General features: G+C 43.4%; 2 protein-coding genes across 2 annotated transcripts in view; one reads left to right on the top strand and one right to left on the bottom strand.

Moving 5' to 3' along the window:
• The window catches only part of LYRM7 (LYR motif containing 7), a 110,979-nt gene extending 87,197 nt beyond the window's left edge, over positions 1–23,782 (bottom strand). Inside the window, exons 1-2 of the mRNA XM_078675616.1 lie at positions 23,411–23,782; positions 12,971–13,043 (exon numbers count right to left, since the gene is read on the bottom strand). Of these exons, the coding sequence (XP_078531742.1) occupies positions 12,971–13,043; positions 23,411–23,428 (91 nt within the window). The 5' untranslated portion in view covers positions 23,429–23,782. The remainder of the gene's footprint in view (positions 1–12,970; positions 13,044–23,410) is intronic.
• A 122-nt stretch (positions 23,783–23,904) lies between these two features.
• HINT1 (histidine triad nucleotide binding protein 1) overlaps positions 23,905–25,586 on the top strand; it is a 46,641-nt gene continuing 44,959 nt past the window's right edge. Inside the window, exon 1 of the mRNA XM_078677379.1 lies at positions 23,905–24,093. Within this exon, the coding sequence (XP_078533505.1) occupies positions 23,983–24,093 (111 nt within the window). The 5' untranslated portion in view covers positions 23,905–23,982. The remainder of the gene's footprint in view (positions 24,094–25,586) is intronic.

The following is a 25,586-nucleotide window of genomic DNA, read 5'->3' as shown; positions in this document are numbered from 1 at the left end:
ACCCAGAACCCTCAGTCTGGTTTTACTACCGCCCTGTAGCAATGGACAATGGAATATAACGGCCCTTGGAGCTGGGCTGGTTCTTCAGCTTAGCCTTGGATCGGAGGTAGTATCCGTCAGTTCCCTCATCACAAAGTTCTAGTTCCGGTTCAGAATCTGAGTCACAGTCTATTGGTCTATTGTGGGTCAGAACTTCTTTGTGTACTTTCAAGTTGTCTTCAGTTATGGGATCCAATTTTCTACAGTGGGAGGCATGCACCCAGGATTTCTTTCCCTCTACTCGCAAGACCATTCTGGTCCCCAGCAGCACCTGCAAGGGACCTTTCCAGCGGGGCTGCAGAGACTGGTTGCGTGCAAAGTTCTTCACAAGGATGAAGTCTCCGGGTTTGATATCATGGCCAGGGCCCTGAGATCTGTCTGTGACGGAGGCCCGGACCTGTTCATGGAGTAAAGGCATTGTTTTAGTGAGTTCATACAGATTATCAGTCAACACTTCCTGAGGAAGGTCAGTCAGGGGTTTCGGAAATAGGGCATTCCAAATATTCATAGGTCTACCAAAAACTGTCTCGTAGGGCGTTAGGTGTGACTTAGAATGTGGGACTAATCGTATAGACAGCAGAGCTAGAGGTAGAGCATTTACCTAATTCAATCCTGTCTCAGTTGTTATCTTAGCTAATGTCTCCTTCAGGATTCCATTATAACGTTCCACTAATCCTGCTGCCTGGGGGTGAAATGCAGTGTGGAATTTTTGTTTGACCCCCCAGTCCCTCTAAGATATGTTTGACTGTCTGGCTGATAAAATGTGATCCTCGATCACTTTGCATCAATCTACAAAGGCCATACCGGGGAAAGAATTCCTTCAGGAGTACTTTAGCTGTAGTAATGGCAGTATTATCCTTGGTGGGGTATGCTTCCACCCATTTACTGAATGCACAGACCACCACCAAGACATACTTGTAGCTGTTAACTCTGTTCATTTGGATATAATCCATCTGAAGGACTTCAAAAGGGGCAGAGGGCAGTGCAAATCCTGCTGTCAGAACCTTTGTTCCCTTTCCCACATTGTATCTTAAACAGGTCAGACAGTGCTTGACAAATCGCTCGGCCAGGGGTCTCAATTTGTGATGGTCCCATACTACCTTGAGCATAGTATACATGGCTTGGGACCCAATGTGTGCAGGTAAGTGTGTCATTGTAAGTAAGGGAATAACATATGATGTTGGTAGTTTCCACCTAGGAGTATCCTGAGATCCTCAACATCCTCCCCATCTAACATACCATCTGTTTTCCACTGTTCTTTTTCTTCTATGGCAGCGGATTCTTGTATGTCAATAATCCGTTGTCTGGCATCATGCCATTTCTCAGATTGTGATTTTAAGACGTACATTGGTGCAGGTATTATTCCTAAGACTGTGTTCCCCTGGCCTACTTCATCAATAACTTTCTTGTGTGCCGCGCATTTGATAACCGCTAACTTAGCAAGGAGAGTGATGGCTTCCAAAAGGGCATTAACCAATTCACCATGTTGTATAGGCGTCCCATGAGAAGTGAGAAACCCTCTTTCTTTCCATAGTAGTGCAAAATTGTGTACTACACCAAAGGCATACTGACTGTCGGTGTAGATGTTTACAGTCATGCCTGTACTGAGGATGCAAGCGCGCGTAAGTGCTGTTATCTCTGCTGCTTGGGCTGATTTCTGTAATATTCGGGCAGTCTCAACTACTATGAGTGTTGTTGTGACAGACTAGGCTGCAGATGTGGTGCCATTTGGGAGTTTCAGGCAAGAACCGTCTACCCACAGGTGGCCTTCTGCATCTGGTAAAGCTGTGTCTTTAAGGTCCATCCTTCCCTTGGTTTCTGCTTCTGTTCGGAATACGCAATCATGATGGGGTGGCTGAGTGAGGGGGTCGGTATCAGGTAGGGGTAAGAGTGTAGCGGGATTCAGAGTGGTACAGCGTTGAATAGTTATGTGCGCATTTAACAGGGTGAGTTCGTATCCATACAGTCGGGCACTAGTAAGGTGTTGGGTTTTGGTTTTATTCAACAGAATATCAACGGCATGTGGTACCAGAACTGTTAATGGGGACTCTAGAACTATACCCTCTGTCTGGCGCTCTGCCACAGCAGTCGCTGCTACAGCGCGCAGACAGTTAGGCAAAGCTCGGGAAACTGGATCCAAAACAGCAGAAAAATAGGCACAGGGTCGTTTGTGTGTTCCATGCATTTGAGAGAGAAGTGAGAGGGCACAACCTGACCGTTCGTGTAAAAAGAGAAAAAATGGCTTTTGATAATCAGGTGTACCTAAGACTGGGGCTGAACACAGAGCCTGTCGTAGGGTCATGAATGCTTCTGCATGCTGTGATGTCCAGGGAATAGGATCAGAAACATCTTTAGTCATCAGGAAAAGAAGTGGCTTGATAATGAGTGAACAGTTTGGGACCCACTGTCTACAGAAGGAGGTGAGACCTATTAGTGCTCTCACGTCTCTTTGGGTGGTTGGAGTAGGGAAGTTCAAAATAGTCTGAATCCTATCTGGTGTAAGAGTGCGTCCCTCCTTAGACAACAGGTGACCTAAGTAAGTCAACTGTTTTCTATAATACTGAAATTTGTCTTTGGATACCTTGTGGTCATGGTCAGTAAGGAATTTGAGGGTCAGTAAAGATGCCTGTCGAGCAAATCGGGTAGTATCTGCTGCTAACAAAATGTCAGCTACATATTGAATAAGAGCCACTCCCTCTGGGAGATGGACCTGGTCAAGTTGTTTTTTCAATGCTTGGCTGTAAATGCTAGGACTTTCTATATAGCCCTGAGCAGCGCAACAGAATCTATACGATCTGTTCATTAGGGTGAAGCCAAAAAAAACGTGAGTCTTCATGAATGGGGATGGAAAAGAATGCATTTTTTAAATCGATTACTGTAAAGGCTGTAGCTGTAGGTGGAATCATAGTGAGGATAGTAGTTATGTCTGAAACTACCGGAAATTGTGGTACTACTATCTTATTAATGGCATGCAAGTCAATCACAAATCTGTACACCTTTTGGTGTGTAGCCGATCCTTTTAATACTGGCAAAATGTGGCTGTTGCAGACGTTGGAAGGAACGTGTTCCACCACGCCAGCTTGAATGAGGTCTGTTACAATTTTTTGTAGTGCGAGCTCTCCCTCTTTAGATATTTTATACTGTGGTAATCTAGGCAAGTGTGCACCTTCCCTGCCACTGATGTGAACTGGTGGCATCTGGATAGTACCAACATCAGTATCAGAAGTTGCCCATAAGGTATTTGGGATGGTAGCTAAATCTTCCTGAATGTCGGGAAGTTGGAGTAGCTGAACAGACAGTTGGCACAGGGAAGCATTGTCATACAGAATGACTCTAACATTATCTGGGGAACATCTGATAGTGGCACGGTAATGTTTTAACAGATCCAATCCCATGAGATTCTCAGGACAATCTGGGGATAGCAAGAATGTTGCAGAAGTGTCAGCACCGTTGATAGAGAATGGTGAGGGTTTGGAACGGGGGTTCACAGAGGGCTTACCATCTAACCCAGTCGATGTAATTAGTTTGCCGGATGGAGGAGCCCTCGGAATCAGTGGGGTGGTCAAGGTGCTGCGGGATGCTCCTGTATCCACAAGGAAACATCCTTTAGCGCCAGCCACCGATGCTGTAACAAAGGATCCCTGTTGATCTACAGGTACCTCCACTGGTTCCTTCCCCCATCCTTGACCTCCCTAGGCTGACCAATATACTGGGCTCATCTCAGTATCCATTCAATCAATGGGGTTCACCCACAAAATCAAAGGACCTGGGTATGGATAATATAAAGTGGAGTAGCAATGGGTGCGAGCTTTGCTCCGAACCTTGCCATTATCTATATGGATCACTTTGAACACAAATGGATCCTACACAACACCAATCCCTACAGAACAAAAATTGCAGAATGGCGTCGATACATCGACGACGTGCTCCTTATTTGGAGGGGCACACAGGAGGAATTGATGACCTTCCACACTTGGTTAAATGAGAAGGATCACAATATACAATTTTCCATTGAGAGTAGCAATAAGGCCATAAATTTCCTTGACTTGACCATCAAAGAAGAAAGTGGTGTCTTATACACCAAACTCTTTAGGAAACCAACCGAAAAAAACACACTCCTTAGATACTCAAGCCATCACCCTCGCAACCTCAGGGATAACCTACCATATGAGCAGTTCCTGAGGTTGCGACGCAATTGCACCAAGAAAATTGACTATTTTAATGAATCTGATATCCTGATTAAAAGACTCATAGAGCGAGGATACCCTAGAAGTCTAGTTAGGAAAGCACGCAAAAGGGCATGGTTCAGTAATAGGGAGTCCCTCCTAGAACCCAAACAAAAATCTGATCCCACAGAAAATAGACTTATATGTGTGACCACCTTCAATACACGTAGCACGGAAATTAAACAAACCATCAATACACATTGGCATCTAATAGCAGAGGAGATAGGAATAGCAGAACCCCCTATGTGTGAAGGACTTTGTAGTGCATTCCATGCTCAGTCAACATAATAGAGAAATGCAAACATCACTGTGGAATATCCCGCCTGTGTTGGGCCACTTCAAATGTGGCAGTTGTAAAGCGTGTACCATGGTATCAGAGACAAAAATATTTACCTACAATAATTACACCCACACATTACAACAACATACTTACTGCAACACGATGGGAGTTATTTATGCTATAATGTGCCCATGCGGTTTCTTATACATCGGTCAAACTACCCAAAAAACCAAGACCCGTATCTTACAACATGGAGAAGTGTGGCTCAATGGTTAGAGCAGGCAGACCTTGATGCAGAGCTCTGGCCAGGGACCAGGGTTCGATTCCCACCTCGGCGGGTCTCCGGCTCATTAATTCCCCTGACTGGATATTCTCGTCTCAGTACCCGTGAAGCCTGAACGCGGTGTTCCTTTTCGGACAAACGCCGACTGAAGCTGTCCTGTGGTAAAAGCACTCCTGCGGTACCCGGCCCGATTAAAACGATTTCCCGAGGTAATTTCAGGACACGATCTACCATATTGGTCAAGGTCGCTTGATCATCTTGCTTGGAACTGCCAAAAACGGGTAAAATGGAGCTATTCCCTCATTGTTCCCATTTCTCTTCCTCTACACCAGGTGACGTGAGTACCTGCCAGAGATATTACACAACGGAATAAGGGCGAACATTAACGTCCCTAATATACCCAGATACCAGAACACCGGAACGCCCGAGGGGGCACCGGTAGGACCGCACCAGAATTCCTTTTAGCGGTAAGCCCCCAGCGAATTTACCCAATAGACACAGTTAAGCCTATATAGAAATGGGGTGCTGATTATCTTTCCATCCTCCACAGGCCCCATTGAGAATACCAGCCTGATAGAGAGTCAATATATCATCTGACCACCACAAGGCCTCACTGAGAATATCAGCCTGATAGAGAGTCAATATATCATCTGACCACCACAAGACACTAGGTGAGTCCGATGACATGCAAATTTAAGAACCACCTGGATTCAAATTCCCTTGGGAGAGGGGTCTTGACCCAGCACTCTTTTTCTGCCCAATAGGTGACCTATCCATTAGAAGCGTGGACGGAGGTCCATACTCGAACAACTTCACTGGTAATGTACCCAATACCTACCATCAACCACACTTGTAAATATGTTGCACCTAGTTTCTAATACCTACCTCGTTCGTGTACTATAGGTGTAAAATCCAGACGATCTGTTGGACAACGGCCCAGCCACACCGCCGCCCCCCCCCTTTTTTCCTCCCTTACAGTCCTGAAGAAGACCCGCAGCAGAGGTCCTCAATATCCCAAGAGCACCAGGGTCGAAACGTCGACGCTTACCAATTGATTTGCCTGTATCCCTCCTAGTTTTGAGGTTTTCTTCCCCCCCCCCAATTGACATTCATAGGGGACAGGCCCATATGATAGCGGAGGCTATCCCGCTTTGTATTGTGTAAATAATATAACTGTTTATCACCATTGTCTTTTTCTTCACCTTCCTTATCACTTGAGCACCCCTTTTCTTCCTCACTGACTATACACTTGATAGTCTATTGCGCCGTTTAGACAACTGTTTTATCCAATTGTAAATAAATAAGTGAATTTTTGATATAACAAAAATACATAGTGTGGTTATACTTTGATTGCTGCTTTAATTTCCTGGCTTTTCTAAGTCAATTGTGTCAAACTTTTTGGTTATTGACTACTATTGAATACATCTCTCCCACTGTTTTGATTGAATCAATGCATGCGAATTTAATTGCATAACCGAATAACAAATTAACTTCATTTAAGTGTTTACTTAAATCTTAGTCAAGGCTCATCTCAGTATCGTCATCTTTATAATCCTGAAGGGTAGCCTGGCGTTCTGAATTATTATCAAGCCTGTTGCCTCTATATTGATTTTGGGGTCGGGAGGGGGTGTTAAACTGTCGCGGTTGCGTTTTGCCTGTGGCAATGTTATCAGCTAATATCGGGCAATCCTTCTTCCAATGTCCCGGTTTCTTGCAATAGGCACAAATATCAGTAGAATGGGGACCAGATCGATATGATTGCTGGTTCTGTACTGGAGTGTTTTGTGTTTTTGGGGTGAGCCTGGCATTTTGCTGACGGACATTATTTGTGTCGCGAGGGCGATTACGGGTTTCTAACTGGTTTAGCAACACTTGTTCTTTTAATTTCTTCTTTTGAGTCTCCTCTTCTTCTTCTGCCTTTTTATACTGAGCCTCGTAATATTGTGCCATTGTCAATATAGTGGCGGGCGTTGCCGCTGGCCAGCTACTTTCACTGGCCATAAGCCTGTTCCCCACTGATGGTTAGAGCCCTTTAACAATAGTCTGAATAAGCAGGTGGCGACCAGTTTCAGTTGCGACATTCTGACCACTGAAATCGGTATAGGCCTTTCCTAGTCTAGTAAAATAATCAGAGACTGATTCATCAGTATTCGGTTTGCAAGCATTGAGAAGGGTCCAATCTACCTTTCTCTCTGGAGCGAGAGTTTTTAGTTTGGCTAACAGTCTTTTCGGCATTGCTAATATATCTTCATGTGGTTTTTAACCAGGTTCTCTCTCTTTTTCCCTTGTTTCCAGGTCTTCCCATGTACCATGGAAAGCTGCCTGATCGTTAACATATCTGAGCGGTTTCCAAAACTCAGCTGGCAATATAAGGCCAAAAAATTGAGTGATGTCAATTAGGGTCAAGGTATAAGTGTTCAGTATCTGCTGGACACTCTCATAGAATCCCGTAGGATTCTTTCTGATGTAAGGTATATCTTTTCGTAATTGTAGCATCTCAGCCTTTGTCCAAGGAGTATATGCAAAGCTAAACATTAATCTGGAACAGGCATTCGGGTCATCTAGGTTATTCAGAACTGTTCCAGTACCCCACGCAGGGAAATAGATGGGGGAAGCCTCTTTGACTGGCAATACTCTCTGTCTGACTATTGGAATGCAGAGTATTTTTTATCATTGCTAGTAATGCATCTCTGTCATTTTCTGCAGATTCACTATCGTGCAAGCGCCTATATATTTTCCGGAAATGAATCGGTACTTCCACCCTTTGGTCCTCCTGTTTGGTCATAAGGTGGTAAGCCATTCTTTCTAAAAAATAGCTCTTTCTTGTCTAATGTACCTGGCTCTCTGCTGCGGCGTGGATGTCTGAAGGGGAGGCACAGTCTGCAATTAGTTTGTAAGCTATGCAATCTATTTTTTTCTTTTCCTCGTCCCTGAGTCTAGGAGAATGTGACCTTTTATATTCGCCCGGGTCGGAATCATAACTGCTGTCTGAATCTCTAACCTCCTTTCGGAGTCCCTTTCTGTCATATTTCTTCACAAGTTTAGGAATAACTACAGGGGCAAGGGTTTCAGTCTCTGGGTCAGGTACCTCCACCTGAGCCGGTGGGGTTGGGGCGTCAGAAATGGGAGCGTTCTGGGTAGGTGCTCGCTGCGGCTGTATCAATTGCTGTGTCTCATGATAAGCCGAAGGTCTAAAAGGTAACATAGCATCGTCTTTGTCAATTTTTGGGGGCAGTAATGGGTACTGTCCTGTTGTGTTGAGTCGGTGTTCCCTATCACATCCTTCTATATTTCTCCCTATTTCTCGCCCTCTAAGGGCTGCCATTTCCTGTTGAGCAGTTTTTCTGAGTGTCTTATTCTCTCTAGATTGAGCTCTTCTCTTTCTTTAATTAATTTCTTTCCGCCATAGACCAAAGGAATCAAACATACTCATTCGCAACTCCCGTCTATGCAGCTGCCCTTTCAAATATGTAAGTTTAGGTACCTCAAAAGAACTGAATTCTGGCCACTGTAACTCATCATTATTTTTTGTGTATTTCCGCCATAATTTAGTATAAATTATACTGGAAATACCATATTTGATGTACATCTCTTTATTAGGGGTCCCCTCTTGAGGGGCTGGCTGACTTTCTTCTAACACATCCTGACTGTTCGAGCAACAACAACAGAGTTTACAAAACTTACTAAAAACAGGCATCTTCACTGTACTTAAATAATATTTCTCTCAGAAACCAGACAGTTCCCAATCAGGAACACATTACCTGTCCTTCGGTCTTTGCAAAGATCGAATCAGAAACCATAAAACAGAAAAAACAGACACATGCATGCGTAACTGAATCAGTATATAAGAATTATTTTTATGTCGCTTAAAGCGACCCTTCCAGAATACCCGAATGTGTTTCTCCGCTCCCGGGTGGTTCTCCTCCTTATTTTCCAGACAGGCTAGACGGACCAGAAGGGATTTCAGTCAGGACTGGGGCCATCATAGTCAAGGACACCGTCGAGGGAAGAAAATCCAGGCAACGTTGGCTGTGGAGACTCCAGTCTGCTACCCGCAGGTGCACTCCTCAGTTACCGATCTTCCTTTCCTCTCCGGGTCGTCAAGCTGAGACCACCGAGTCTCTAATGGAGCCCCACGATTATGCGCCAATTGTAGAACCGGGGAGTCTTAGAAGTGGACCACCCGGCGGTGCAGGAAACACCCAAGTCCACAGCTTCCTCCAAGTACATTCAAAAATGGGAGACCACACCACTGGGAGTGAAGAAACACAGGTTTATTAATCTTACACAGGAATCTCTAAAGATGGAAAAGTATCCGTCACCCACTGAAGGTAGGTAATGGGAGACTGTTCAATTTGCAAGGAGCACGCAGCATCCTTTATAGGACGTGGACACTCCCTTCGCAGAGAAGGAATGCAGAAAGTTCATATAGCTTGTGGGATGGAGATACGGATCACCTGCCTTTTGTCACGGAGCTTGATGCTGGAATGGGGCAGTCTAAGCCTTAGGCACATCACCTGTCTCTTGCCGTGTAGTTTGAACACGAATGGAACCCCCCGGGCGAGGTCATCTGCCATCTCAACATTCCTGGAACATTTTAGCATGGGTGCGGGGCAAAGGTCAGCTCGAGTGCAGGTCGACCTGTATGTGGTCAGTGGGACAGAGGTGAAATGGACGCTGTAGTTACAAAGATGGTGGGGCACATGGCAACTTAGCAGATTCAGGTTTCACACACTTACCAGTATTTTTTTAGATTTTTTTCAGACCGCTGACAGGTGCCATAAGAACCGGACCGGCCTTATGTGTTTGAGGTCTATTTGGGTTTTCAGAGCAGCATGTACGGGGCAAAACTGTCCAAACACACCTAGCACAGGGCAGTCCTGCATCGTGGTTATTGCTTATGTAAATACACGGGGAGTGCGCTCAGAATCCAGGTCATGTCTATCTTTTATTCATTTACTGCTCTTTAAATACATATGACATACTTCTTGCTAGGTGAAATCTGAGAGAAAAGTGCATTTGAAGAGTGATGAAGAAAAAAGCTGGATCCTCAGGAAAGCTGCCGCTCCGCCCATGGATACCATTCATCAATGTCGAGGTGCAGTTTCAAACGCATTATATACTGCTACCAACTCTTCGTACTGAGGGACATTTTTAAAACCCTGAACTCTCTTCCACACAGTCTCAGCGTTTTTGTGTGTGCGCTGCACTGATATATTTTCTCACTGTATCTTTCCTTATTCGGTTCATCACCTGGGTGTTACCGAAATTCTACAAGTACAGTCACCGTGGTGCTGAAGGTGGCAACTGATGTAAAAAAAATAAGGCGCTCGAGAAATATTTTCAGGAGTTAAACGAAGTGCTCGCTTAGAAGCTTCTCTTGTACTTTTTCCTCCTCCGTGAAGGAAATGAGCCGAGACGGTCTCTCCTGTGAGGCTCGTGAATATTAATAAGCCACTCGCAATTTGCGACCCCATTTGGAATGGCAGGCCCTCCCAATGATGGTGGCGTGCTGGGCTCAGCAGACCTCCATGCCTTTGGAATCAGAGGCCCTAGAAACTGTAGCCAGAAAACAAAAGTACTGGGGAATACTCAAAAACAAAAATGTGGGGAATTTAAAGCTGCACAGGATGTCATGGACTTTCATTCGTAGACCCTGTACTCGGAGAATCCCCGTTTCTGATTGGTTTACATGTACATCCACATAAGTAATACACTTAGGATACTTTATTAAATCCACACTTTTGTTTCCGGGTAAGAGATACCCAACTGTAACCAGGAGACTGAGTGTATGAAATTCCAGGTGAGAGGCTCTGCACCACAGAAACGGTCTCCCAGCTCCTTGAGACAAAGATGGTTCTCCTTTGTGGTAAAACAGGGTAAGGGCACTACTATATTGAGAAGTCTTTGTCAAATAAAGAGCTGGCTATTCTACAATAACAGAAAACGCAACAATTCTAAGGGCACAATGGCCTGGTCCTCCTCAGTTAACCCCAAGTCTAAGTAGTAGCATAGCACGATTCACAGAGAAAGAACAGGCATAATATATGGGGCAAAGCTGGAAGAGTGCCTGACCTCCACAAACACACACAATAAACAGGTACAGCACATACAGGAGCATTCTAAGTATCCCTCTCTCTCCTTTTGTGTGATGTAATAGTGTATATTAGGTAAGAAACATTTAACTCTCCTGCAAGCACTCTAACCTGCTCCCTTTTTCTAAAATGGTTTTCCAAAAACATTTTTACATCACAGAAAGCACTGGCAGTATGCCTTCTTATCAGAGAACCCATGGCACACTACCTGGTACCCTCTCCGACTTTGCAGAGACCAGGTTAAACCTTCTGAGCAGCAACCCCACGTACATCGGTAAAGCCTAAAAGTTTGTTTAAAGATATCTCTAAAATATCTTCTGTGCATAGAAGTAATGAAAAAATGTATATCATCTGGATCTGTGAAAAAACTGGCACATTGGTCCTTTCGCCTTCCATCTTTTAGCAGTCCTGTCAAGTGTCACGCACCAGGCGTGACGCTAACGCATTTCAGTGTGGTGTTCCCGCATCGCGGCACTGAAATGCATTGTCACGCATTTTGCCCACTCTGCTCTGTGACGCCACACGCTAAAAATGGCTTAACGCCAGGGTGCTAGTGCGCGGTGCGCGCTGACTGGCTCAGGTGGTGTTGCCAGCGCATGACCTGTGTGCGCTGGTGGGGGGGTAGGGTCAGAGCTGCTCTGCTGAGTGCACTGCTCTCGCTCCGGTCCCACAGACTCCGGGAGTAATTGACATCGGAGCACGCCCGTGCCGCTTGCCTAAATTGAAATAATGCTTCATGCTTGTACTACACTGTTGCAAAATTAAAACTGAGTAGGCTCATGATTCCCGCCGCGGCGCAGTCGCGCTGTCCACATCATGATTAGTGAGGGTCAATCATGACGTCTCAGACACCCTGCTGGTGCCCAATAAAATTTCCGGGACCCGGGCCTGCCCTCTCACTCAGAGAAGTGAAGTCTGCGTTTTAACTGGCTGTCCCCCTCCATATTTGCGAGCCGGCTCGACTGCAGTTGGTGTTGGATCCTTCGCGCCTTTGTCCGGGTCCTACGAGAAGGCGCCAGTAGGCGGTGGAAAGCGCTGCAAAGTCAAGCAGGCCTCACTGCTTCATTAGCGTCTGCCTTTCAGAGGCAATAATTAGGCATCAGAAGCCCACTCCTCTCTACAGAGCGCCCCTCGGCCTCTGGCGCAGCCCCCCCTACCCTCCCCCTTTATCCTCTGTTTTATTATATTTGTTTAATTTGCGCCCATTTCCCAGCATGGTTTTGGCCAGCAGATAAGTGGAGCGCTTTTAATTCTTACATCATTTTAATGGTTTCTTATAACGCTGTCTTTCCGTCCGCGAAAACCTCCGTGCCTGTCGTGCACGCAAGAGATTGTGGTGTGCACCTGGCAGGCCCGGACACTGCACAGCACTCAGAGGCTCACCGCCCACCGCGCCGTCACCCGTGGCTAGCAGACAGTAGAGAAGTTGAAGAACTTAGAAGACAACACAGTAAGTACTCGTTGAATTTTACTAGTAACGGTCGTCTGTCTGAGGCAGCCTGCAGTGCTCAGACAGTGCTCTATACCAGTCTGAGACTCAGACAGTCTGTATGTGTAGTGTGTTATGCAGTAGTTACGTCGTCGGCCGGGCTAACTTGTCATGGTGTCGTGTGACGGGTGTCTCTACTCTTAATGTCACACAGAGCTCAGCCTCAGCTGCACGCACAGCACTGACTGACTTACACAGTTGAGACATTCACAGAGGCCCCTGAGTCCTCTCATCATCCTCTCCAGATTTTTCAGGCAGAAGCTGTTCAGGGGACTACTAGGGTTAGTGCCATTCCATTTCTTGTGCTCTGCATCAGGTTCAAGAACTTCTTGGTGTTTCTTGTTGCTCAAATGGCTGCTATTTAGAAGTTTCCCTAGTCTTCATTGCATGATTTTTGCTCGCGAGAAAGTGTCACTCATAGTTGTTGAAATGTCACTCATAATTTCACAAAAATTATGAAAATGTCATACATGGCAATCTGAAACCTTGGCAGCTATGTTTTAGTACAAGCTGGCATAGCTCTTGCAACTTTTGCTGTAGGAACTGTAATTCACTTACCTTCTAATGCTCGGTCATCATTCATAAAAACCTGCTGCCGTGTCCTGTGTAACAATTTAAAAAGTCGCAAGACCTGAGGAAAAACAGTAAAGCAAAGCAAGCATGTGAATATATCTTTGCTGTTAACTGATTTTCGTGTTGTCTTAATTATATTGATTTGACAGATTAAAGAGAAACAAAGAAATTATATTTATTGACAGCATGATGATAGTGTAGAGCTGTTAATGATTACAGAAATGCTTTTCATTATACATCTGGTATGTTCATCCTGCACTAGACAAGACATCACTGCAACTGTCCCTAATACCAGATAGTGAAGAAGGACCCAGTCGTTCCGCTCTCAAACCTTCCATTGCCACCTTTTGCATTATTAAAGACTTGTTATTCCTGACTCATGCTCGGTCCAAAAAAAGTGGGTATTTTTTTCAAGACCATGCAATAAGTGCCACCTACAAATGTAAACATTATATAAGGCCCATGATTTAATTATTAAATGAGTTTAGTTTTTGTTGCCTTTATTACTGTTTCCCATTAGAGAATATAATACACTTTTGTGTATTATCATATTTCCTGTCCAAGGTGCAGTATTATGGGTTTCCTTAACTAGAGCAGAACCACAAAATTGAACTTACACGATGATACGCCTTTGCTGTGGTAATATAGCCTACATCAGTGCCCACAGAGAAGATGAGAAGCTCCAGAGAAAACAAAAAAAAATTAAAAATGTCGTTGAAACCACTATAAAGATAAAATACAAAATTCTGTATAAGTCTTGTCAGTTATTAGGGACCGAATACCGCTGAAATTTTCCTAACTCCAAAGATCCTCTCAGTAAACTCTCAAAACAACAACTCGGATAAAGCAACACCACATTAATTAATCTACTCAAATAATGTATTACAGTATAATAAAACATGACAGGCAAACCGTTAAGTGATAAAGAACTCGCCTTTGCAATTCAATGGCCTTTTACCAGACAGAATTGTCCAGTTTAGCATAATAACTTTTTTTTAAATTAAAAAAACCATTGAAAACCAAATTGTCCCTTCCTCGCCCTAGTTGGGGAAAAGTGAAGAGTTTCCCCCCGGATCCCGGCTTTTAATGTATCCCAAACTATTTTGCGGGAGGCGCTACCCAAATTTTCACTAAGGAACATTTCTAGACAAGATCTCATGTGAATTAAATATTCATCATTTACCAATAAGGCCCGCTAAAAAATCCACTGACAGCATTTTCTAAGGAGGCACCCTCTTTAATTACAAAGTGTTATGATCAGACATGACCCGGGGGAAAATCTCAATCTCGCAGTCTTGAATTAATTCATGTGAGACAAAGAAAAAATCAAGACGGGCATGAGACTGACGGGATGTAGAGAAAAAGGTAAAACCATGTTTGGTTGGCCTCTTGTTCTGCCACACATCTAACAAAGTGTAATCTTTGCATATATTCTTAAGAGAAAGGAATACCCTGGGCTTCGTACCATGCTATTTGTATTGCTCCTCCCACGGCCAGCTAGTAGACAAATTAATGTTTAGATCTCCACATAAAACTATGGGAGCGGGCCAGGAAACTAGTTCATTATTCAACCACTCATATAGCCCAGTATCATCAAGAATTGGCCCATATAAGGGATGCGGCAGGATGTATCTTGTTTGTGGGGGTGCAACTGGGATGCTACCTTTTATCATACTATCTGGGTTTGCCCATCCCTGCGTCCCCTATGGGAGGGGGCTACCACATGCTTACAAGACGCACTAAATAAACAGATTTACCTCACTCCATCATTGGGGCTCCTTAATATTTGGGAACCATCTGACCTCACTGAAGCGGAACAACAGTTGGTTAGTTTGGGTTATGTGTTGGTGAAGAGAGCTACTGCAATGACGTGGGGGGGCAGTTGTGGATAAACTCATAGGCTGAGCTAGATAAATGTATGGTGGCGGAAAAAGAAGTATTCAAAATCAGAGGATGCACCAAGAAATGGGACAGAAACTGGAGAGGGTGGAATGCATATTGTGGAAACCTATGTGTATCTCCAACTGTAGAATTGGAAATGGCTAGTGAAAAGCATCTTACGCTCGACACAATATAATGTCCGTAACTATGTTCTGTACTCTGTACTTAATGTTTTAATGTCGAATTATCTGCGATATAATTCTAATCATCACATGTGTAACGTGATGATTGGAACTTTGTTATCAATAAACAAACTAGTAAAAAAAAAAAAAAAAAAAGAATTGGCCCATATAAGGAGCATAGTGTAAAGATACAGGTATTTGACCGAAATTCCAGAAGAACCCACCTCCCCAGACTATCAGTACGACTACGACTACGTGAAAAACACTGACCACATCTTTGATTTTAGCCAAGACTGCTACCCCACAACTCTGCATGCTTGGACATCTGCCCACAACCAATTTGAAACCCAGAGTATCCAACAGAGACAACAGTGCTCCCTCTACGTGAGTCTCTTGGAGACATATTATATCCACATTTAACGCTTGCAGTTCCAAGGCTACCCTGGCCTCTTTTATCCTTGTCATTAAGGCCACAAATATTCACCGTGGCAACTCTTAATCTACTCATTGGCACAGTTTCCTAAATTCTGTTATATATCTCATGATTATAGACTTGCCATTAACCACCCCATACAATCTTCCTGTACTTAGTTTCTCTATCTCGACTTGTGTTTTCTTATATCCCAATATCCTCCCGTGTAGCGCCGTCCCCATCCCCCCCCCATTCCGGTAACCCCCTTCCCCCTACCAAATAAGCAATCAGGTAAGAAGCTTGAATAATGGTGCCTATGCAAGAGCGCATTTCCGGATGCTCCCAACCCACGACTCTCCTCAACAAACAAACAAAGAGAAAGAAAAGCAAGGATGAAAAAGGTAAAAAATACAAAGGAAAAGATGAGGGAAAAAAGGCCTTCACATTAAAAAAAAAACCTTGCCAACCAGAACATATAAAGACTACTTCATACTTGAAGGCCCACAATAATTACCATCTAGAGGGAGGTAAAACCAGAGAGTTTCAGTCACACGGGGGCAAGGAATACATTTAACACATTATATTTTGCCCACTCCTTCACCACCACCACCACCATTTTCTTTGAAATACTCCTGAACGCCAAACTTGGAGGCAAAACGTTTTGTCTGACCTTTATAAGTCACTCTTAGGCGAGCAGGATTTAGGACATAGACTTCCGCTCCAAGCTGCTGAAAAGGGTTGAACAAATGTCACATCCGCCACCGCATCTCTACCGTAACATAGGCAAAGTCAGGTCTTACAAAAAAAAAGATATCTTCAAAATCCTTCTTTGCAATGGGACGTGCTTGGTCATAAATTTCTTGCCGCAACAAAAAATTACCAAAATATTCCAAGATCGCCCTGGGTCTATCTGCGTCATTGGATTAAAATTTCTTGATTATTAGGGGGAACCGGTGGGCCCGTTGGATCTCTATGCTCAAGTCCCAATTAGTTTTCTCCGGGAAGGCACCCTTGAAAAGAGATATAATTAATGTGCATACGTTCGGACCTTCCACCCCCTCGGATGCCTCGAGGACTCTCACATTTTTGCGCCTCTGTCTATTTTCGTACTCCTCAAGCTTCCAGAGGACATCAACCATCGTTGCTGCCTGTGAAGCTTCTTGCAGTTTCAAAGCCTTAACCTCGGATTCCAGATGCTCGGTGCGTTCTTCCACCATGGTCAGTCTGCCGGCAATATCTGAGCAAGTTTTATTAATTTATTTCACAGTCCCATGCCGTTTTTTGTGGCGAGCCTCGCCCGTCGACTGGAGCTCCTGGTTTCATCTTGAACTTGCCTGACTGTGTGCAATATTGTCCTCCAAAGATCACTCTCTACAAAGGGAGATTGCGGATGCATACCGGCTGGTTCCGTAATACCTTCTTTTGACGGTCTCTCTGGTTCCTCCCCGGAGAATGCCACCTGAGAAGCAGTTTAATCAGACTGGCCAAAGAACCATCCCCTGCTGCCTTTAGGGGCATCTTTGCCTTATTATATGCCCTTTAGCCCTGGAAGAAGAGAAATTAATAACAGCTATACAACAGGGGGGGCGATAGCCAAGAATCACAGATTGGGGTCATGATCGCTAAAACAATCAAAAATGATATAGCAATAAAGAAGACAGCAGCACAATTTCTAGTTCATAGAGAGCAGGCATATGAATATGGGGAACAAGTTGGGCATGCACTAGCCATAAGGACCAGGCAAAAGATTGGCTAGAATGAAGTTAGGGAGATCAGGGATCCAGACTTGGGCATGATTTCTGAGCCAGCGGGTATAAGATCAGCATTTAAAAGATTTTACCAGAAGCTGTGTCTGGAAATTGGTACAGGGGATCAGGATGACATGTCTAATTATTCAGATACAAGTGTAATCATGAAATTTGATGAAGAAAAACAGGCTGGTTTGGAAGGGCCCCTCAGTGGGAAGAGATTCTAATTGCTATCACCTCGTTGGTGACCGTGAAAGCCACTGGCAAAGATGGCATTTTCAACAGAATTTTATAGAACATTTGCCTCAGAACTTAGGGACTGTTTTATCAGACTGTTTAAACATATATTTGAAAGCAATAAACCTCCTCCTTCATGGTCTCAAGCAAAGATTGTGGTCTTCCCAAAAAAGAACAAATTTATGAGGGAGCTCGGGTCCTATAGACCGATTACGCTTATAAATGGGGACACCAAAATCTATTGTAAAATCGTAGCCTCCCGCTTGTCCCCTATTATTAATAAAGTAGTACGTTGCCGGCAACACGGATTTATACATGGGAAAAGCACTATGGACTGCATTAGGAGAGAAATAGCACTGTACGATGCTGCACAGGTCACAGGAGACCCTATGGCCTTAATTCTGTTAGACACCGAGAAAGCGTTTGATAGATTTTCCTGGGGCTACCTGTGAAAAGTGCTCGTACAAGTAAATATAGAGTTCCGAATTCAGGCAAGCACTTAAGGCGTTATACCATAAACCTGAGGCCACGGTATTTGTTGCAGGCGAAGAGCCATTCGCAATTTCAAGAGGGAGGAGGCAGGGCTGTCCCTGCTCCCTACTCCCTACTGTTGTTCTCTCTTTATATTGATCCCTTTATCCGTAGGCTAGAGTCCAATGTAAGGATTTCCCCTATGACATATAACGGGTGGGATACCAAAACGCTCGCCTATGCAGACAACATTGCTGTAATCACACCTGAGCCTGCTATCGCAATTGTAGAACTAGAGAAAGAAGCAAGGGAATTTGGACGTTTCTCGGGCTACTCCCTGAATAGGGATACAACTGTAATCCTGGTAAATAGCTCGCTACCTCTGCATGATTCGCGGGTGGCAACGAGGGAGACATACCCGGGAGTTGTTATTACGCAGGATTTAGATCATATTATTGGGGATAACTTTGAACCGTTGATTGAAAAATCTAAGAAAGACCTGCAGAGGCTGACTAATTTGCACCTATCTTTGGCCGGTCGATGCAACGTTATTAAAATGATTTTGTTTCGCAAGATTCTTTATTTTTTTAGTCTATTCCGCAAGGGATAGGGAATATGTGGTTTAAAAAGTTAAATGAAATAATCTCCCAATTCGTGTGGGCTTATGCTAAACCTTGACGTGCTATGAAATTTCGAAGGCTCCTTAAAGACTGTGGAGGGTGGGGACTTTCAAATTTAAAGTTTTACTATTGGGGTACGGTTTTACAAAATCTTGGAGCTCTTCTTCTAGATGAAACCTTGGGGCACGCTGGTGTTGACTATTCTCTCTCACCGTTTGAGTTATTAATAGGTGAAGGGGCATGGGCGAATCTATGGAGGCAAATTGAATTGAGCTATTTCAAGCGTGTACGTTTTAAAACTCTACGGAAAGCGTTTGAGATCTGGTCCACAGTTTGTAAGTGGATGGGTCTGGGTCGACTTAATTTTTATACTCTTCTGAATAACAATTTGAATGTCCCAGGAATATATGTCATGGTGGCTTAATATCGGCTTAAATAGAGTGGGCCGTTTTTTCACCGGTAGAGGGATAAAATAATTTCAAGAGATTAGAGAAGAATTTGAACTTAGTCAGAAGGACTTTTTCAAGTAAGAGATTTTCAATTACACAGGGGGGGAATTTATTTCAGCAGTATAATTTGGTGGATGCTTTGTTGGCTGAACGTAAACCCTCAATAGGGATCATATATTCCCTTCTTAACAGATACATGAAGGATGACTTAGATAAGCACTCACAGAGATGGCAAGAACAACTGATCATCTCAGATGTCTGCTTTCGGGAATCCTTCTCTCTCGCTCAGACATCGTTCATATCAGCAAAACTACATGTTCAATATTATAAAACATGTTTCAATTTATGCTATACCCCCAATAGGATTATCAAATGGAGGGATGGTAAGGCTCCTGTTGCCTTAGATGTTAACTTAGGGGTGCTGACATTGAGCATATCTTTGCTACCTGTTCGTCCTTATCGCTCATTAAGACCCAGATTACTGAATTTTTATCAATCAAATTGAATATTCAGATAGAGAGTGAATCTTCACTGTCATGACTATTTTTCGTCTATGTATTGCCTCTTCTTGGCTTGACAGTAATCCACTGGTGTTCCAACAATGGCTAGCCAGGGTGTTGGCTGTTTGTAACCTAGAGAAGGCTATTTTTCCAAAGAAGGGGAGTCGTAACAAAAGGAAGGGACTGAGGAGGTGGGGACCGCTACTAGACTGGGTTGATGTGAGGGGTTCTTGAGGATTGGCGCGATGCACTTTAATCTGGGGTTTACATAAGCACTTCGGTACTTTACCTGTCCCTAAAGTGCTTTTGCTTATATTTTTTTGTGATTTCTTTCTTTATTTCTGTCCCTCTGGGTATCAATTGTATGAATTTGATTGAATATGATATATGTATAGCATTACGGATGAATATTTAATTGTGTAGCGGGGTGGGTGTCTTAGTGGGGTATAAATGGTGATATTATCATGTATTAAGAGTTTGCAACCAATAATAAAAAAATATTTAAAATAAGAGAAAAACGAATTTTCCAAACAGACTTTTGACTCACAATTAGGCATTCATGGGACACATGTGGGGTGCTAGGCCATTGACCTAAATTAAGAATTCATCAGTCCCACATAATAAATAGATCGTTCATGGGATAGAATTTTCATATTTAGTCCAACACCAGTCTTGTGAAACGATTATTCGTCTGTCCTTGTTCATCTAATCCCTGCAAAATTCATTCTATATTAATTTCTGTCTTCTCAGGAGGTATACTAGCTACAACTTCAGCAAAAGAGATCACTGTATCCACTGCAGTTATAATTACACTAGGACCAGGTAAAGCTGGTAATGCACGCCCAGGCAGAGCACTGTTAGTAGAGAGTGCTGTTATTTCCTGTAAACTCATACCTGGTTCGCAAGCACCCATATCAGGTATGGTGGTCCCTATGTCTGTGCATGGAGGAGGCCTGGAATGTAAGAGATCATTCAAGAAATTCTTCTTCTTATCTGAATCAATTCTGTCGCTTTTTTGATTTTCGTTTTTAGAATCATCATTTTTCTTTTTGTCTGATTTATTAACTATTGCAGGAAATACATTGACACCTTGAAATGTATCTTTTCTCAATGCATTTTTCTGAATCTCCCACATGGATCCTAACCACTCACTCACTGTCTCCTAAACTGCCTCTTTATTTTCTTTTCTCCTTCTCTAAGGCCACTCGATCCCATTCATTTGATGCTTCAAATTGAGTATGTCTAGGTTGCGGCTTCCTCTCATTTATTGTATGTCTCTGGAAATCAAATTTCTGGTATTGAAAGAACCCTAGAGGAAACATGCCAGTGACAGACAGACAGACAGACAGACAGACAGACAGACAGACAGACACACACACACACACACACTAGTCCACCGCTGAGTGGCGTGTTTATGCGTGTACACCAAAGAATTACAAAAAAAACAGTCTAAATTAAATATATTCCGTCTAAAGTTTGCAGATTCTTATTAACACATTACGTCTAGATGAAGAATTCAATGTGGTGCCTCACAAAGCACACCATTCTGCAGACATGTTCAACATTATATCTTAAGATCTTGTGCTACGAGGAATCTAATTACAATAACCAACAATGAACATAAAATTCAACAGCTTTTTCGACCCATATGTAATTCAATGTATTGATACACCATAACAACCACAACGACGATTACCAATTATCCATCTCACAAACATGCCAAAAACAAAAAAATCACAGTAGTTAAACCACCTAATGAACCACAAACTAAAACACAAAGACTAATATCTCACATATAGTATAATAGTATAATTCGTTATTCAGCACAAATCAGTACTTTGAAACTACAAATCCCATGATGAATCAGCAACGTGCCAAATTACTGAGCATTCATTCTACCCTACTAATATTCACCATCCTTTTGCTTGAAAACAGCACAGGAACACGGCAAATAATCCAAATTAAAACTCCTGAGAGTATAAACAAAATGAAGATCAGAGACAAAAATTATCTCCAAAGAGATACCTTATCGCTTTATCCCACTTCTGACACAAAAACTGTGGGTGCGCACCTGATTTGAAGAGGTCGGGGACAGTGTTAACCTCATAAACCATGAGGTAATGAATCTCTAGAGACAAGATTCAAAACAGCATTCCAAAATACAATCAGTAAGTTAGGACTGACTCAAAAAGGTAGTTTAAGATTAGAAATTAGGAAAAACGATGAAGGTTATTAAGATTTATTATGCAATACGGAAAATAAAAAATGTAAACGCAGCATTGAATCAATAAAAGTACAGAAATTCAATTGCCATAAAGACTTTCAGTTATAAAACAATAATGAAATAACGGGCAGAAATCCGATAAATAGACTAAGCCTGAACTTTGCAACAAATCTAAAGAAAATCACTCAGCATTCCTAAAGAAACCCAAAAAGATCTAGTTCACCTCCAAATTCAAGGGTTTTTATAGACATTTTCAGCATAGGAAATCACGGAAACTGTACAGTCAGCATTGGATGAGCATTATTAGAGCAAATCACATTTCATACTTCAAAAAAGTCACATTACCCTGAAACTTAAGCACTAACCCACTATATGAATAGTGATTCACCCCTTCTTATCTAAGGTCATCGGGAGAAGTCGGAACAAACTAGTTACATACACAACAGGAAACAATTGTAAATGAGAGGAAGACAGGGGCATATTATCAAGGACCGGTGTTAAAATGATCGCCGTTTTATCGGCAGGAAACTGCCGATAAAACGGCGATAATGGGCTTGATAATACGCCCTTGTTAATTCCCATAGAAGCCCATGTTCTGAAGTTAACATGGGCTTCTATGGGAATTAACAAGGGCGTATTATCAAGCCCATTATCGCAAGTTTCCTGCCGATAAAACGGCGATAATTTTAACACCGGTCCTTGATAATATGCCCCACAGTTTGCAAGAATGCATAGCCTTGGAAAGAAGCAAAAGGATTTCTCCAGTGAGTTCTTCGAGAATGTCATACAAAATAAACAATGCACATTTTGCTGCATGTGGCGTCAGTGAGAAATAAAAACACAGAATGAACATCATGATACAGTAACCATTTTTACAAAAATGATGATGAGGCCGGAGGCCAAGTTTAGAATAAGGCACTAAACTACATCATAATGATTTTGTTTCAATTGCAATACCTCCATGTCAATAGACATGTATGAATTCAATTGAGCAACAACCAAAATGTATGTACATTTCATGTTCAAGTTTTGAAAACTTCCACAATAGTATCACAATTCCACCTGCTGATACAAACATTAGAAGCCGTGTGACACTAGTTTTTGGAAACAGATGTTACATATAAAAGGTCTGAAATTCTAAAACTGCTAAATTAATATAAATAAATAGACACTGTAAATGCAACTGGGGTTGCTAGTCTCATATGGCCAGAGGCGAGTGAAGCTGTCTTTTTGAACTTCCTGTTCTTTCTCATGTCAGAGGAGGGATCACCTCCTGTTTAATTACTTTTAGAAGACTTTGGGATAATTGCCTACTGCGAACACAGCCCAGGCCCGGAACGCATAGAGGGAGAGAAGTAGTTAAGTTCATACTTGAAAGTGTCACGCCTTAAGCAAGCAGCTCTCATGAAGTGTAGACACGTTCAAGCTGGGCTAACCAATAAAATGCGGAAGTTGGCCTCGGATAGTAAGAACACAGGCACTGAAGAGATATGTGTACTTTTTAAAATGCATTTGTGACAAAAAAACATCATAATTTTAATAGTCAATGGGCAAACGATTCTGTCCTCTTTCTATCGCAAAATGTGTGGTAATTAAATCAGGGATGGTAAAGTGTGTTCAGGGCCGAGCAAAGCAGGACTCTTTACTGGCTTTACCACCATGACACACTACCTCCGCTCACGTATCTCCTTTATCGCTCACCTTCATTCTACCGTCCATGTGCCCCAAATGTCTTCGGGTCTTGTCCAATGCCACGCCCTCTGTGTAGTCATAGATGAACTCTCTAAACACTAGACCGAGAGTAAGAAAATACGACACCTTCTGATAGAGCCCTGGTAGGTAACTAGAAGCCCATCTCGGAGTAATAAAAGTGGTACGGTGTCAAACGTTGTCAATGGCATATTGTGGCAGTAGGGCTTAGCATACGTTTATGATGCCTAATATGGCCGCAGCAGTGACAGCTAAAAAAATAATTTTGCCAGGAAGTCTTGTCAATGATATGAACAAGACTGCTTCAATTTCTCTTTGTTTGTCGTTGAAGTTTCGCTCCAAAACACATATATAATAACACACGGATAAGGTGCTGAAAAATGATCTTTAACTTCAAAATAAATTACCCTATTTCAAAATGGCGCCTCCTTTGCTTTTGTGTCCTCTTTCTGTGTTTACCACGGGGCTGGACGTCCGTGGAGTGACAGACAGCACAGGAGTCAGTGTGCGGGAAAGGGGAAGAGCGCGTTTTGCTGAATTGTCGGTGACAGGGAGCAAGCAGCATGTGTGACGAGATTAGTAAAGCGCAGGCCGCCCAGCCTGGGGGTGATACAATCTTTGGTAAGATTATCCGCAAGGAGATTCCGGCCAGGATCATACACGAGGACAGTCAGGTGAGGAGACAATCCGTGGGGTGCAAATACTAGTGGATATATAATAAGCCGCGTTTACTGCGTGGTAAATTTCACAGCACTGCAGATTTTTGTATGGGTAGCCCCTGCTGATTCCTGTGGGTACGCCCGCCTCATTGTCATTTGCAATGTTTTGTGACAGCATTATTCTAGTGGAGACCGGTCTTTGTGAAGTCAGAGTGCCTCGTTCACATTAAATTGTTCAATTGACCGTCCATGGAAGTGATCCAAAAAGCTATTTGCAGTTGTGTCCTTGAATGGGAGCACCAGGGGTCTATGCAGTTCCATACTGGGATTGTGGACCATTTATGAAGCTGTGCTGTCAAATATGACGGTCATATAGAGACTGGGAGTGTACTTTTCAGGTACTTGTATATTTTGTATTATTTTTTTTATTGGATACACAACTTGTGGGCAATAACAATCGTCTTATTCTGAGGGTTTCTTTTGAGTACGAAAGCTATACAATTCTCTCCAGTATCGAGGCATCTTCTTTAAGAGGATGATGTAGTACTAAGCGTGTTTTATTTTCTCTTAGTTTAATCCAAAACATCACGTCTCTACAGACATTGAAATAGATTGTAACTGGTTGCAATCTGTAAACATATTGTTTTTATATCGACAGCTACGGATGATATAGCTGGTTGCTGTATGAAATGGTACTTTGTTCAATGAATATATATGGGGCTGAAGAGAATGTAACAGTAATTGGCCCCTCGACGGCAACGTTCTCCTAAATTTACACCAATTCCGTGAGAGGCAAGTTAGTTAGGGGACTGGAAATAGAGTGCTTTCCGCAGTGGTTGAATTGCATCAGACAAATTGTGATCCTGTGTGCAATGGGAGTGGGGTCAGTGAGTGTAGGGAGAGGAACATAAAGGTGTGGCTGAAAAAAACAGAAAGTAACAATTTTGTTTTTTAGGTCGAGCGCGAAGCAGCGAAGCACCTATTGCCGGCGTGTTTGGGGGAATGTGAGACAGCGTTCAGGCACGAGCCTCGCTGTCTCAGATTCCTCCTTGAGGGCGCGCACGGCGCCGTGCACCTCCCCTGCCTCGCATTCGCAGCCTCTCTCAATCACACACAGTCACGCATGCGCACACACATTCCCACGCGCGCACACTCGCCCCCCTCCCCCCCAGGCATACATACACACACAGGCAGACACGCACACGCACCCCCGTCCCCCACCACTCACGGGGCTCACGGGGCTCACGCGCACACACACGCGCGCACACACAGACACACATATCCCCCCCTCCACTCACCATGCTCTTTTGTCGCGTCGCCTCGCTGAGCTCCTTTTCTCCGGCGCATCTCCACACGCGGGGCACTTCTCTGGATCTTCACGCTACCGCGGGGCTCTCCCTCCATGATGGGAGCCCCGCATCAACGACCAACACCGGCCTCTTCCGGCCGCGTCACAGGCCCCGCCCATGTCACGGGCAAGGATGCCTGACTTCCTGGTTAAGTTTTGT

This window comes from Lissotriton helveticus, chromosome 2_1, assembly GCF_964261635.1.
Source record: "Lissotriton helveticus chromosome 2_1, aLisHel1.1, whole genome shotgun sequence".
NCBI classification, from domain to species: domain Eukaryota; kingdom Metazoa; phylum Chordata; class Amphibia; order Caudata; family Salamandridae; genus Lissotriton; species Lissotriton helveticus.
The sequence above is the reverse complement of the archived record's forward strand: the minus strand, read 5'-3'. Positions and strand labels throughout refer to the sequence as shown.